Below are 14,851 nucleotides of genomic sequence, written 5' to 3' on the forward strand. Positions count from 1 at the left end.
TTCCTGCTTCCAAGCAAAGATTAAAGCAGGAAGCACCAGTGACTCGGTCTATAAAAAAAGTGGTCAGATGAAGCAGATGCTAAACTACAGGACTGTTTGGCTAGCACAGACTGGAATATGTTCTGGGATTCCTCCGATGGCATTGAGGAGTACACCACATCAGTCACTGGCTTTATCAATAAGTGCATTGAGGACGTCGTCCCCACAGTGACTGTACGTACATTCCCCAACTAGAAGCCATGGATTACTCTATCGCCATGGATTACTCTATCTCTAGAAGCCATCTCTATTGCACTCAACACTGCCCTTTCCCACCTGGACAAAATAAACACCTATGTGAGAATGCTATTCATTGACTACAGCTCAGATTTCAACACCATAGTGCAAAGCTCATCACTGCATACCGCAGTTAACGACCCTGGGAGTAAACACCTCCCTCTGCAACTGGATCCTGAACTTCCTGACGGGTCACACCCAGGTGGTAAAGGTAGGTAGCAACACATCCGCCACGCTGATCCTCAACATGGGGGCCCTTCAGGAGTGCATCCACAGTCCCCTTCTGTACTGCCTATTCACTCATGACTGCACAGCCAGACACAACTCCAACACCATCATTAAGTTTGCTGACGACACAACAGTGGTAGTCCTGATCACCGACAACAATGAGACGCCAGAGACCTAACCGTGTGGTGCAAGGACAACAACCTCTCCCTCAACGTAATCAAGACAAAGGAGATGATTGTGGACTAGATTTGGCATGGGTCCTCAGATCCTCTAAAGGTTTTACAGCTGCACCATCAAGAGCATCAAGAGCACGGGTTGCATCACTGCCCCCCCCCCCCCCCCCCCCCCCCCCCCACTACGCTTCTGCTACTCTGTTATTATCTATGCATACCCTGATGAAGACAGCTTGGCTGTCGAAACGTTGGTATTACATTTTTGCATCTGAGCTCCTAGAGTGTGCGGCTCTCTTTTATTTTCAATTATCTATGCATAGCCACTTTAATAACTCTACCTATATGTACATACGTATCTCAATCACCGGTGCTCCCGCACATTGACACATTGACTCTGTTCCAGGTCCCACTGTATATAGCTCCACTATTGTTATTTACTGCTGCTCTTTAATTATTTGTTATTCTTATCTCTTATTTAAAAAATAAAAAAAATCTTAAAACTGCATTGTTGGTTAAGGGCTTGTAAGTAAGCATTTCACTCTACACCTGTTGTACTCGGCGCATGTGACAAATAACATTTGATTTGATCCTATCCAGTTGGTGGCGGCAATACACCTTTTGGGGTTGTCGTCCGCCATGAAACCCACAGAAGAAGAAGAATGGCTTCCTCTGAAACGCATGATGATTCTACGCACAGCAAATAGCTTCGGACTCAACTAGAATGTTCTAGTACCGTTACATTCTTGTACAGTATTAAAGGCAGTGAAATAAGAACCAACTTTAACATTGTGACACTCGGCGTCTTGAACAAACAGGCGAGTATATGAGACCAAAAGTAAAAAGAGCAGCCCAGCTACGTCAAACTGCCTGACATGTTGTTTACTGTGTTAACAGTAGCTAGTAGGATAGCTTTGCCGTAGCTCTCAAAATAGCTAAACCTACCCAGCTAACGTTATTCTGTATGTGCTTGATATTTATGTGACAACTTTCATAGCCAGTAACTTGCTCGCTGTTAGCTAGGCCTAGTATCAGGGATAAAAAGTCATATTCTTCGTCACTTACCTAGCTGACGTTAGTTACAACCACTTTAATACCAAATCGGGCTATGGTTAGTTGATTTATTTGAGAATGGAATGTGTCAGTGGTCAGGAACCTGCGGCTCTTTTAATGCCCCGTAGCTGCTTCCTGGAGATTTAGCTAAAATGAGTAATTCAAGTTATCAATAGACGATAGCATAATACTGATCGTATGTCAGAACTTGTAGAGCAAATTGGAACCCTAATTGCAATCAGCAGTTAATTGAACGTTACTAAGTGCATAGGTTGATTTTGCTTTCTGACCACAATTCAGTGCCAAATTTGGGGAATAATACATTGACAAACAAGTTCTGGAATAATTTCACCCATTTTTCTCATCAATACAGAGCATCATGGCAGAAGACCAACGCAACAGGAGACATCCCCAAAACCTCCAGGGTGTCCTTCGATTGGCTGTGGAGGCTGGCTCTGCTGCAGATGGACCCGCCCTCCCTGAACCTATGTCAGAGGAGGTAATGGTCCTTCTTAGTCACCTCCCAGGTCGTCTTCATTACAGATGACTGTGTAGATTAGCAGATCTCACAACAACTTGTTACATTGACAACCAATTTTACATTGACCGTAATGTCACTTTTGTTACAGAGGAAAGAATGGTTGAAAGGAGCTCTTGCGGAAGTGGCCAAAGGACAGAACAGCGAGGTGGAACAGATGAAGGAGTGTATGCGTGTTCTGCTGAGAGATGGAGGGTGTGAGAGGGGGAGAGAGGGAGAGGAGGAAGGAGAGGATGAAGAGGGGGAGACAGAAGGGGCACTGGAGTTTCTCTCAGAGCTGTGTGAGAACCTAGACAATGCCAGAGGTGAGACATGCCAAGAAACAGGTGCTGATGTAAAGAAGTTACACTTCAGCTTGTGACCCAAATGAAAGATTCCACTGTCTTTGATGGACCCGAGTTAAAACAATATCAAATTCAACTTTAAGTTGCTGTAGTTTTATACATTGCATTCGGAAAGCATTCAGACCCCTTGACCTTTTTTTCACATTTTGTTACCTTATTCTAAAAGGGATTTAACTACGTACAATACCCCATAATGACAGCATAAAAACTGAAATCACATTTACATAAGGATTCAGACTCTTTACTCAGTACTTTGTTTAATCACCTTTAACAGCGATTAGTACCTCATCTTCTTGGGTGTGACGCTACAAGCTTGGTACACGTGTATTTGGGGAGTTTCTCCCATTCTTCTCTGCAGATCTTCTCAAGCTCTGTCAGCTTTGGATGGGGAGCGTCGCTACACAGCTATTTTCACGTCTCCAGAGATGTTCAATCGGGTTTAAGTCTGGGCTCTGGACTTGTCCCGAAGCCACTCCTGCGTTGTCTTGGCTGTGTGCTAAGGGTCATTGTGATGGTGAACCTTCGCCCCAGTCTGAGGTCCAGGGTGCTCTGGAGGAGGTTTTCATCAATGACCTCTCTGTACTTTGCTCCGTTCATCTTTCCCTCGGTCCTGACTGATCTCCCAGTCTCTGCCGCTGAAAAACATCCCCACAGCATGATGCTGCCACCACCATGCTTCACTGTTGGGATGGTGCCAGGTTTTTTCCAGATGTGATGCTTGGCATTCAGGCCGAGGAGTTCAATATTGGTTTCATCAGACTAGATAATCTTACTTCTCATGGTCTGAGAGTCTTTAGGTCCCTTTTGGCAAACGACAAGCGGGCCTTCACTCCTTTTACTGAGGTGTGGCTTCTGTCTGGCCACTCTACCATACAGGCCTGATTAGTGGAGTGCTTCAGAGATGGTTATCCTTCTGGAAGGTTCTCCCATCTTCACAGAGGAACTGGAGCTCTGTCAGAGTGACCATCGGGTTCTTGGTCACATCCCTGACCAAGGCCCTTCCACCCTAATTACTCAGTTTGGCCGGGCAGCCAGCTCTAGGAAGAGTCTTGGTGGTTCCAAACTTCTTCCATTTTAAGAATGATGGAGGCCACTGTTCTTGGAGACCTTCAATGCAGCAGACATTTTTGGTGCACTTCCCCAGATCTGTGCTTTGACACAATCCTGTCTCGGAGCTCTATGGAATTTTCCTTCATTCTTATGGCTTGGTTTTTGCTCTGACACGCACTGTCAACTGCGGGACCTTTATATAGACAGGTGTGTGCCTTTCTAAATCATGTCCAATCAATTTAATTTACCACAGGTGGACTCCCAAGTTGTAGAAACATCTCAAGGAATATCAATGGAAATAGGATGGACCTGAGCTCAATTTCGAGTCTCATAGCAAAGGGTCTGAATACTTATGTAAATAAGGTATTTCTGTTTATTCTTTTTAATATATTTGCAAACATTTCTAAAAACCTGTTTACTCTATCATTGTGGGTTATAGTGTGATGAAAAACATTTTTTATAAATTTGAGTAAGGCTGTAATGTAACAAAATGTGTAAAAGTTGAGGGGTCTGAATACCTTCCTAATGCACTGTATATTATAGTAAAGACAGATGGACATGAATGACAAGTTCTATTCATTAATAGTAATACTGTATGTATTGTCTCTGGTCTGTCTGTGTGTCAGACCTGATGACCCTGGGTGGGTTGGACCTGTGTATGTCGCAGTGCTTGAACCATCCTCAGGGCAGCGTGAGGTGGCGTGGTGCCCAGCTCATCGCCTCCTGTGCCCAGAACATGCCCCAAGTGCAGTGCCACTTACTCAGCAAGGGGGCGCTACCCAAACTGCTACAGCTGACCGACTCAGATCCCCACCCCACCGTTCGAGTGAAGGCCCTCTACGCTGTCTCCTGTAAGTGTTGCCCCTTGAATAGATACAAACAATATGGGGAGCACATTCCACCATTGGGCAAATCCTGAATCATGAGAGAGAACTGTAGCCTATCAAAAGGCAAGGTTAAAATTTTGCTAATATCTCCTGTTCCTCTCAGATCTAAGTGAAGTTCTGCTGGCCTGGGTGTTGCTGATAGGAGTTCATTTAGAGCTGAGCAGTAGTGAAGTACCACACAGTAACTCTTTCTCTCTCCATCAGGTCTGGTGCGGGAGCAGGAAGTAGGTCTCCGGGCCTTCCTGTCTCACGATGGCTTCTCTGTGCTGATGAGGGGCATGCAGTCTGACAACGAGAAACTGAGGACCAAGTCGTCTTTCTTACTCCTCAACCTGCTCACAGTCCACCCAGAGCATAAAGGTGTGTGTGACTAACAGGTCCTCTCTGTCTAACTGCAAGACTCATTTGTAGACTAGAGACTGTCTCTGTTTGCAGCTGTGTGTTGTTATTGGTGGTGTCTAGAGACTGTCTCTGTTTGCAGCTGTGTGTTGTTATTGGTGGTGTCTAGAGACTGTCTCTGTTTGCAGCTGTGTGTTGTTATTGGTGGTGTCTAGAGACTGTCTCTGTTTGCAGCTGTGTGTTGTTATTGGTGGTGTCTAGAGACTGTCTCTGTTTGCAGCTGTGTGTTGTTATTGGTGGTGTCTAGAGACTGTCTCTGTTTGCAGCTGTGTGTTGTTATTGGTGGTGTCTAGAGACTGTCTCTGTTTGCAGCTGTGTGTTGTTATTGGTGGTGTCTAGAGACTGTCTCTGTTTGCAGCTGTGTGTTGTTATTGGTGGTGTCTAGAGACTCTGTTTGCAGCTGTGTTGTTATTGGTGGTGTCTAGAGACTCTGTTTGCAGCTGTGTGTTGTTATTGGTGGTGTCTAGAGACGATCATGCTTTGTGTCCTCCTGATGTAAGAAATGATTTGAACTGGGTTATTTGGATCATAACTAAATAAATGTGTCCTTGTGTGGTAATGTACTATCTCTCCCTCTCTCAGATACAGTTCTCTCCATGGGTATGGTGCAACAGCTGGTGTCCGTTCTACGCACACCTCACTCCTCCTTCCACGAGCACGTGCTCGGCGCCCTCTGCTGGTAATACATGTGAACACACAGAGAAAATGTCTTGAAACTTGCAATGTCTTCTTCAATAAAACAAAAACTCTGTCTGTAGCCTGGTGGAGGAGAGTCCTCTGGGTCTGAGGGACTGTCAGAGCCCTACCTTGGGGCTGGAGGAGATGCTCAACCAGCGGGCTGAAGATCTGCAGGGGAGAGAGGAGTGTCAGGTTGGTACCCCACTCTTCTCCTTCTTTCACTTCCCATGTGACCCATGAACCTCTCCATCTCTCTAAAGGCGTCCGATTGCTTCCCATCCGGAACAGTTTGTGTATATATTATGAGGTTTTGTGGTGTTTTTGGTCTTCGGCGAGGGTTCGGCTGTTCATGACCTTTTTTTCTCGAGGCAAACTGAATTTCGGTAGCAGAAGTCTATGACCCTTCGTCAGTCTTAAATGAAGTGTTTATCCTTCAACGACAGACAGACTCGTTCACATGCACTTTTTTTTAGATATTTTTAAATACTGCACCAAACATCTTAACTAGATGTAAAATTGCACGACTAAACGTCAAAAGTAATAACATTTCTTAAGTTATCGTAGATGAATTCAGACTATTTTGAGGAAGTGTAAACTGACTACAGCATCTCAAGATGGACAAACGGGACTGTTGGTGCTTTTTTCTCGTTTTTCAAGCAACTGTCTTTGATGGGAGGAGGCAGCACAGTGGTTTGGCTAGACTCCATCCTAAGCCTTAATACCACCCCTCTGTCACTCTCCATGTGTCTCCTCTCCATCTCTAATACCACCCCATGTGTCTCCTCTCCATCTCTAATACCGTCCCTCTGTCACTCCCCATGTGTCTCCTCTCCATCTCTAATACCACCCCATGTGTCTCCTCTCCATCTCTAATACCACCCCATGTGTCTCCTCTCCATCTCTAATACCACCCCATGTGTCTCCTCTCCATCTCTAATACCGTCCCTCTGTCACTCCCCATGTGTCTCCTCTCCATCTCTGATACTGCCCCATGTGTCTCCTCTCAAACTCTAATACCACCCCATGTCTCCTCTCCATCTCTAATACCACCCCTCTGTCACTCCCCATGTGTCTCCTCTCCATCTCTAATACCACCCCATGTGCCTCCTCTCCATCTCTAATACTGTCCCTCTGTCACTCCCCATGTGTCTCCTCTCCATCTCTAATACCGCCCCTCTGTCACTCCCCATGTGTCTCCTCTCCATCTCTAATACCGCCCCTCTGTCACTCCCCATGTGTCTCCTCTCCATCTCTAATACCGTCCATCTCTAATACCACCCCGTGTCTCCTCTCCATCTCTAATACCACCCCGTGTCTCCTCTCCATCTCTAATACCACCCCGTGTCTCCTCTCCATCTCTAATACCACCCAGTGTGTCTCCTCTCCATCTCTAATACCACCCCATGTGTCTCCTCTCCATCTCTAATACCACCCCATGTGTCTCCTCTCCATCTCTAATACCGCCCCTCTGTCACTCCCCATGTCTCCTCTCCATCTCTAATACCTCCCCATGTCTCCTCTCCATCTCTAATACCACCCCATGTGTCTCCTCTCCATCTCTAATACCACCCCATGTGTGTCCTCTCCATCTCTAATACCGCCCCTCTGTCACTCCCCATGTGTCCTCTCCATGTCTAATACCACCCCTCTGTCACTCCCCATGTGTGTCCTCTCCATCTCTAATACCACCCCATGTCTCCTCTCCATCTCTAATACCACCCCATGTGTCTCCTCTCCATCTCTAATACCACCCCATGTGTGTCCTCTCCATCTCTAATACCGTCCCTCTGTCACTCCCCATGTGTCTCCTCTCCATCTCTAATACCACCCCCCTGTCACTCCCCATGTGTGTCCTCTCCATCTCTAATACCACCCCATGTGTCTCCTCTCCATCTCTAATACCACCCCTCTGTCACTCCCCATGTGTCCTCTCCATCTCTAATACCGTCCCTCTGTCACTCCCCATGTGTCTCCTCTCCATCTCTGATACTGCCCCATGTGTCTCCTCTCAAACTCTAATACCACCCCATGTCTCCTCTCCATCTCTAATACCACCCCTCTGTCACTCCCCATGTGTCTCCTCTCCATCTCTAATACCACCCCATGTGCCTCCTCTCCATCTCTAATACTGTCCCTCTGTCACTCCCCATGTGTCTCCTCTCCATCTCTAATACCGCCCCTCTGTCACTCCCCATGTCTCCTCTCCATCTCTAATACTGTCCCTCTGTCACTCCCCATGTGTCTCCTCTCCATCTCTAATACCGTCCATCTCTAATACCACCCCGTGTCTCCTCTCCATCTCTAATACCACCCCGTGTCTCCTCTCCATCTCTAATACCACCCCGTGTCTCCTCTCCATCTCTAATACCACCCAGTGTGTCTCCTCTCCATCTCTAATACCACCCCATGTGTCTCCTCTCCATCTCTAATACCACCCCATGTGTCTCCTCTCCATCTCTAATACCGCCCCTCTGTCACTCCCCATGTCTCCTCTCCATCTCTAATACCTCCCCATGTCTCCTCTCCATCTCTAATACCACCCCATGTGTCTCCTCTCCATCTCTAATACCACCCCATGTGTGTCCTCTCCATCTCTAATACCGCCCCTCTGTCACTCCCCATGTGTCCTCTCCATGTCTAATACCGTCCCTCTGTCACTCCCCATGTGTCTCCTCTCCATCTCTAATACCACCCCTCTGTCACTCCCCATGTGTGTCCTCTCCATCTCTAATACCACCCCATGTGTCTCCTCTCCATCTCTAATACCACCCCTCTGTCACTCCCCATGTGTCCTCTCCATCTCTAATACCGTCCCTCTGTCACTCCCCATGTCTCCTCTCCATCTCTAATACCACCCCATGTGTCTCCTCTCCATCTCTAATACCACCCCATGTGTCTCCTCTCCATCTCTAATACCACCCCTCTGTCACTCCCCATGTGTCCTCTCCATCTCTAATACCGCCCCTCTGTCACTCCCCATGTGTCTCCTCTCCATCTCTAATACCGCCCCTCTGTCACTCCCCATGTGTCTCCTCTCCATCTCTAATACCGCCCCTCTTCACTCCCCATGTGTCTCCTCTCCATCTCTAATACCGCCCCTCTGTCACTCCCCATGTGTCTCCTCTCCATCTCTAATACCACCCCATGTGTCTCCTCTCCATCTCTAATACCACCCCATGTGTCTCCTCTCCATCTCTAATACCACCCCTCTGTCACTCCCCATGTGTCCTCTCCATCTCTAATACCGCCCCTCTGTCACTCCCCATGTGTCTCCTCTCCATCTCTAATACCGCCCCTCTGTCACTCCCCATGTGTCTCCTCTCCATCTCTAATACCGCCCCTCTTCACTCCCCATGTGTCTCCTCTCCATCTCTAATACCGCCCCTCTGTCACTCCCCATGTGTCTCCTCTCCATCTCTAATACCGCCCCTCTGTCACTCCCCATGTGTCCTCTCCATCTCTAATACCGCCCCTCTGTCACTCCCCATGTGTGTCCTCTCCATCTCTAATACCACCCCATGCGTCTCCTCTCCATCTCTAATACCACCCCTCTGTCACTCCCCATGTGTCTCCTCTCCATCTCTAATACCTCCCCATGTGTCTCCTCTCCATCTCTAATACCTCCCCATGTGTCTCCTCTCCATCTCTAATACCACCCCTTGTGTCTCCTCTCCATCTCTAATACCACCCCATGTGTCTCCTCTCCATCTCTAATACCACCCCATGTGTCTCCTCTCCATCTCTAATACCACCCCATGTGTCTCCTCTCCATCTCTAATACCGCCCCTCTGTCACTCCCCATGTGTCTCCTCTCCATCTCTCTAAAAGCACCTTTTCATTCTGGCCCTCTTACTCTTCCCACCGGTCTTTCCCCTCTCTCAAGGTGCATGGCTAATAACATGGAATAATGTGTTGATTCCCCATAGTCTTTTGCCAGGTATATATTGTTACTTCTGCATCTTGTCTTATTTCCTTCCTCTGGTCTCCTCTTTATAGGAAGAGTTGGAGTTCTGCAAGCGCTTGCGTTCTGCTTGTTTCTGCAGACGGCAACCTGACGACAGTGGAATGGATCGCTGAAATCCAACTGGTCCTCCACTTCTCCTGCAGTGCCATCATTGGCTAGGAGACATAGGAGGACATTATTTTTTTTAAATTAACTCCTTGAGGAAAATATGCTGATGTCGTTGTCCATCTAGACCCATGTTACAGGGTGGCTGGATCTAAGAGTGTAGCAGGCTTTAGAGAGCAGAGGGTGCTTCACTAAACACTGTCACCAGGCGACGCAGATAAACTTCTATCTCTTGTGTTCAGTCACTTCTACCATGTCCAGTCTATATATCATTATGTTCATTATGATCTACACCTGACTACTTCCTGCTGACCTCTTGCAAAAGAGGTTTCTAACTTCAAAGGTGTTTTCCTGGTTGAATAAAGATACAATATTTTCTGATAGCACCGTAAGTCATTTCTGAACATTTCTTCAGGTTATCTGATCCTGCTTTGTGATGTACTCCCCCCTGTTGCTGTTAAGCTGCTGAAGAGAACAGATTAGAGAAGCCTTGACCTTTGGATTCTGGCCCAACAATCCCTCAGATTCCACACATAAAATATCAGATGTAACAGTTAGTGGTAATGCGATTTCACAGACCCGTCACCATTTATATATCTGGCATAGTGTGATGTTACTTGGTAATAATTGGTATCCTCTTGTCACTTGGTAAATAATTTTAACAAATACAACTAGTTATTGGGTAACACGAAGTAATTTACACTGTTAAACTACATAAAATAGTTTTTGTGTTTCTGAATAAATAACAGGTAATTAGGCTGTAAAATAAAGTGATACCCATTTAGCAGCTTTCAGCTTCATTAGTCAGATGTTTTATTAGAATCCATTTTGATCGAGTTTCACTACCCATAAGGCATTTCTGTTGGCTTCTTGTGTTTGGCTTTAATGACTGTCTTTCATTCAGAATATCCACCGTTTGTTGATGTTTCTGTCTTGTCTGTCTCTATAAACATAATGGGTGACTTTTGCAGAGTTCTTACATCTGAAATAACATGAAATATGTAACACAACTTTGTTTATTTTTCATCCCCATTTCAGCATGAATAAATAAACATTTAATTTTTTCATAAGGGACTTCATTTCTGAGAATGGTCTCTTCATCTCAACAGACCGTTATACAGAATGTGTTTGATTAATCACAAGGGAACTGCATCACATCTCAAATCATGTCTTTAAGACCGTAGGACTGTTTTCACAGACAGAGTGAAGGAGAATGATATTTCTAACTTTATTCTGGACTATGGAAAGTACTGTCATGTCAATCTCATGTCAGTCCTTGCATCTAGCTGTCTGAATTTTGTTTCCCATCCCTGAGCTTTCTCAACAAATGGACAGACTCCTGATACTCTGAGGTTTAGTTTAATTAAAAGGATTTTCTTTGGGGGGGAATCTTCCTTTTTCAACTTCTTTCTGCCTCATTCTCAGTTTAGTCTCAACAAACAGCCTGAAGTTCCTATAGCTGCCGACTAGTCAGAGAACGGTAGTCCCGAGTTCGCTTTCCATAGCAGCGTCCCGATTCTCCACCCTTTTCCAGAATTGTGCACTTAAACACTCCCTGTCATTGATTTAAAAGCATGAGCTTAGTATAAGTGGGCATTGGCTGGAGGGAGATTCCACCATTGTAAAGTCCATGTGAGAAAGGGGACAGTTGTTTGTACACTTCGGGAGCAGGGTGGAAAATTGGGACCTGGCCCCTATCTGACATGACCCCTTAACTAAGATTTCTTCCATTTGGCAAACTCATCCCCGCCCTCCGCGGCCTTGATGTCACCCACGGCGATCAGCAGCTGCGCCAGGTAGTACGTCGTCATGACGATGTGCCTGCCGTGCTCCAGGGGCTCCGTCACTTTGAAGGTCTGCAGCGCCAGCGTCAGGTCAGAGGTCATGAAGATCAAACTGCCCAGCATGATCAGCGGTCGGCGGGTGCGAACCGCCAGCGTAGCCATCAGGACGATCAGAGCCACGTACACCCCGACGCCAGGAGTCAGGGCGGCCGCGTCCGGCGTCTTCTGCAGGAAAGGGAAGAGGTAAGCGTAGAGGCCTCCCCCCAGCAGCCACAGGAGCAGGCAGAAGAAGTAGGACAGTGAAGAGGAGGAGCTGGGGGAGGAGTAACGAGTGGAGAGGAAGGTGAGGGAGTAGAGCAGGTGGGCCAAGGCGAAGGAGGCCATTCCTGAGGAGAGGATTAGAGAGACAACATTACTGCCCGTATTCCACCTGAAATAGAGATTTGTCTATGTGCTTTATCCTCCCCAACAAGACAAGCAGAGCGGTTGGAGCAGACAGTCAGCTGCAGTGCAACACCCCAAGAGCAGCAGTTGTGGGTTGAGTGTTTTGCTCAAGTGCACAACAGGAGTTGATGGCACCATTTATTTATATGTTATTTTACCAGGTAAATTGACTGAGAACACGCTCTCATTTGCAGCAACGACCTGGGGAATAGTTACAGGGGAGAGGAGAGGGATGAATGAGCCAATTGTAAACTGGGGATTATTAGGTGACCGTGATGGTTTGAGGGCCAGATTGGGAATTTAGCCAGGACACCAGGGTTAACACCCCTACTCTTACGATAAGTGCCATGGAATCTTTAATGCCCTCAGAGAGTCAGGACACCTGTTTAACGTCCCATCCAAAAGACAGCACCCTACACAGGGAAGTGTCCCCAATCACTGCCCTGGGCCATTGGGATATTGTTTTAGACCAGAGGGAAGAGTGCCTCCTACTGGCCCTCCAACACCACTTCCAGCAGAATCTGGTCTCCCATCCAGGGACTGACCAGGACCAACCTTGCTTAGCTTCAGAAGCAAGCCAGCAGTGGTATGCAGGGTGGTATGCTGCTGGCATACCTTACCATACTAGCCATACATGGTTTATAGTCATTGAAGTATGTCAGAGTACTCCAGTGACGTTACACACCAGCCACCCTCCAGTCAGACATGGGATTCAAACTGCCAACCCTCCAGTCAGACATGGGATTCAAGCTGCCAACCCTCCAGTCAGACATGGGATTCAAACTGCCAACCCTCCAGTCAGACATGGGATTCAAACTGCCAACCCTCCAGTCAGACATGGGATTCAAACTGCCAACCCTCCTGTCAGACATGGGATTCAAACTGCCAACCCTCCAGTCAGACATGGGATTCAAACTGCCAACCCTCCAGTGACATCCAGTCAGACATGGGATTCAAACTGCCAACCCTCCAGTGACATCCAGTCAGATATGGGATTCAAACTGCCAACCCTCCAGTGACATCCAGTCAGATATGGGATTCAAACTGCCAACCCTCCAGTGACATCCAGTCAGACATGGGATTCAAACTGCCAACCCTCCAGTGACATCCAGTCAGATATGGGATTCAAACTGCCAACCCTCCAGTGACATCCAGTCAGATATGGGATTCAAACTGCCAACCCTCCAGTGACATCCAGTCAGACATGGGATTCAAACTGCCAACCCTCCAGTTTCTGGCCTGCCCTCTCTAACCTCTAGGCTATCTGCCATGTCTGCAGTGTCTGCAGGACTTTATCAGTAGCAGTAGAAAAAGCTCTCGTTACCATGGAGAAACAGCTCGGGCCATATAAGGCAACAGTCTCCGCCTGCCGAGAAGATCAGGCCCCCCGCCACGCCGAGGAGACTCCTCCCCCCTTTGTAGCTCAGCACCAGGAGAGCCAATGAGATGACAGGGGCGGCCTTAATAGCCGCAGCGAGGATGGAGGGGGAGGAGTCAGGGATCCACAGATAGAAGTAGACAGCGATGGCCAGGAAGAACGGCGAGAGAGAGAGTAGCAGAACACAGTACTGAGAGAGAGAGAGAGAGAGAGAGAGAGGAAGGGGAGGCGAGAGGAGAGGAGAGGAAGAAGGGAGGTAGTTAATATGAGAGATTTAAAATAATTACATTATTATACATTAACACAAAGTGTGTGTATGCATGTGTGTGTGTGTGTGTGATTAGAGGTAAGGATCATACCGTGTTCCTGCGCTGTCTTCGGTCATAGGCGGCTGTTTCAAGGATGTCCATCTCTCTCAGAACCAAGAGCTGTGTGTATCTGGGCTGTACGGGTTTCCTTCAGTCCTGCCTCCTTCCAGAGGATTTCATGTGTTTCTCTTCTCCTCTGGACTTCTCTGTCTCTTCTCTCTCCACTGGTTCAGTCTGTCTGAGTGTGTCCCTGTCTCTTGGTGCCGGTCGACATTGAACTTTGGACCAATCACAGTGACACGTTATCTGTCAGATTGCTCAGTTATAATCAATGCCCAATGTCTCCTCCTCCCAGTTTTACTTTTCAACTCTGCCAGTAGTGACCCTTGGCCCATCCAACTAGACCAGATAAGTGACATCATCAACTTGAGGGTGAAGTTGAACTGGGCCAGAGCCTTGTATTAAGACATGACTCTGAACCGGGCTGTGTTCAGTAGGACACATAGCTCTGAACCGGGCTGTGTTCAGTAGGCCACATGGCTCTGAACCAGGCTGTGTTCAGTAGGACACATGACTCTGAACCGGGCTGTGTTCAGTAGGACACATAACTCTGATCCGGGCTGTGTTCAGTAGGACACATGGCTCTGAACCGGGCTGTGTTCAGTAGGACACATGACTCTGAACCAGGCTGTGTTCAGTAGGACACATAACTCTGAATCCAGCTGTGTTCAGTAGGACACATAGCTCTGAACCGGGCTGTGTTCAGTAGGACACATAGCTCTGAACCAGGCTGTGTTCAGTAGGACACATAGCTCTGAACCGGGCTGTGTTCAGCAGGACACATGACTCTGAACCGGGCTGTGTTCAGTAGGACACATGACTCTGAATCTGGCTGTGTTCAGCAGGACACATGACTCTGAATCAGGCTGTGTTCAGTAGGACACATGACTCTGAACCAGGCTGTGTTCGGTAGGACACATGACTCTGAACCAGGCTGTGTTCAGTTGGACACATGGCTCTGAACCGGGCTGTGTTCAGTAGGACACATGACTCTGAACAAGGCTGTGTTCAGTAGGGCACAACGCTGTGGAACGTTCAGATATTTAGAAAATATATATTATGTAGAACAAATATGCTAGCATGGGTGCCAGTCTGTCTCGGCTCTACTGCCAATTCCTAATGGAATTTAGTAGTCAAAAGTGCAATCAGATCTGGGACCAAGTTACAAATATGTCCCTCTGACAT

General features: G+C 47.4%; 2 protein-coding genes across 3 annotated transcripts; one reads left to right on the forward strand and one right to left on the reverse strand.

Moving 5' to 3' along the window:
- The first annotated feature begins 1,277 nt into the window (after positions 1–1,277).
- On the forward strand, positions 1,278–10,766 carry hspbp1 (HSPA (heat shock 70kDa) binding protein, cytoplasmic cochaperone 1). Of its 2 annotated transcripts, none has more exons than XM_020468949.2 (8): positions 1,278–1,492; positions 2,101–2,226; positions 2,357–2,570; positions 4,286–4,510; positions 4,751–4,906; positions 5,528–5,624; positions 5,704–5,815; positions 9,620–10,766. In XM_020468949.2, exons 2-8 carry the CDS (start codon positions 2,107–2,109, stop codon positions 9,698–9,700), a joined length of 1,005 nt encoding a protein of 334 aa, XP_020324538.1. In that variant the 5' UTR covers positions 1,278–1,492; positions 2,101–2,106; the 3' UTR covers positions 9,701–10,766. The 2 variants fall into 2 exon arrangements, with proteins under 2 accessions (XP_020324538.1, XP_020324539.1); XM_020468950.2 differs by having other exon boundaries at positions 1,323–1,492; positions 5,534–5,624.
- Positions 10,482–13,902, reverse strand: tmem86b (transmembrane protein 86B). The gene is made up of 3 exons (XM_031814024.1): positions 13,658–13,902; positions 13,245–13,488; positions 10,482–11,862 (listed from the first exon to the last, which is right to left on the reverse strand). The coding sequence occupies exons 1-3, from the start codon at positions 13,706–13,708 to the stop codon at positions 11,408–11,410; spliced, it is 750 nt and encodes a 249-aa protein (XP_031669884.1). The 5' UTR covers positions 13,709–13,902; the 3' UTR covers positions 10,482–11,407.
- Between the last annotated feature and the right edge of the window lie 949 nt (positions 13,903–14,851).

Source organism: Oncorhynchus kisutch, unplaced genomic scaffold (genome assembly GCF_002021735.2).
Source record: "Oncorhynchus kisutch isolate 150728-3 unplaced genomic scaffold, Okis_V2 Okis06b-Okis10b_hom, whole genome shotgun sequence".
Taxonomy (NCBI): Eukaryota; Metazoa; Chordata; class Actinopteri; order Salmoniformes; family Salmonidae; genus Oncorhynchus; species Oncorhynchus kisutch.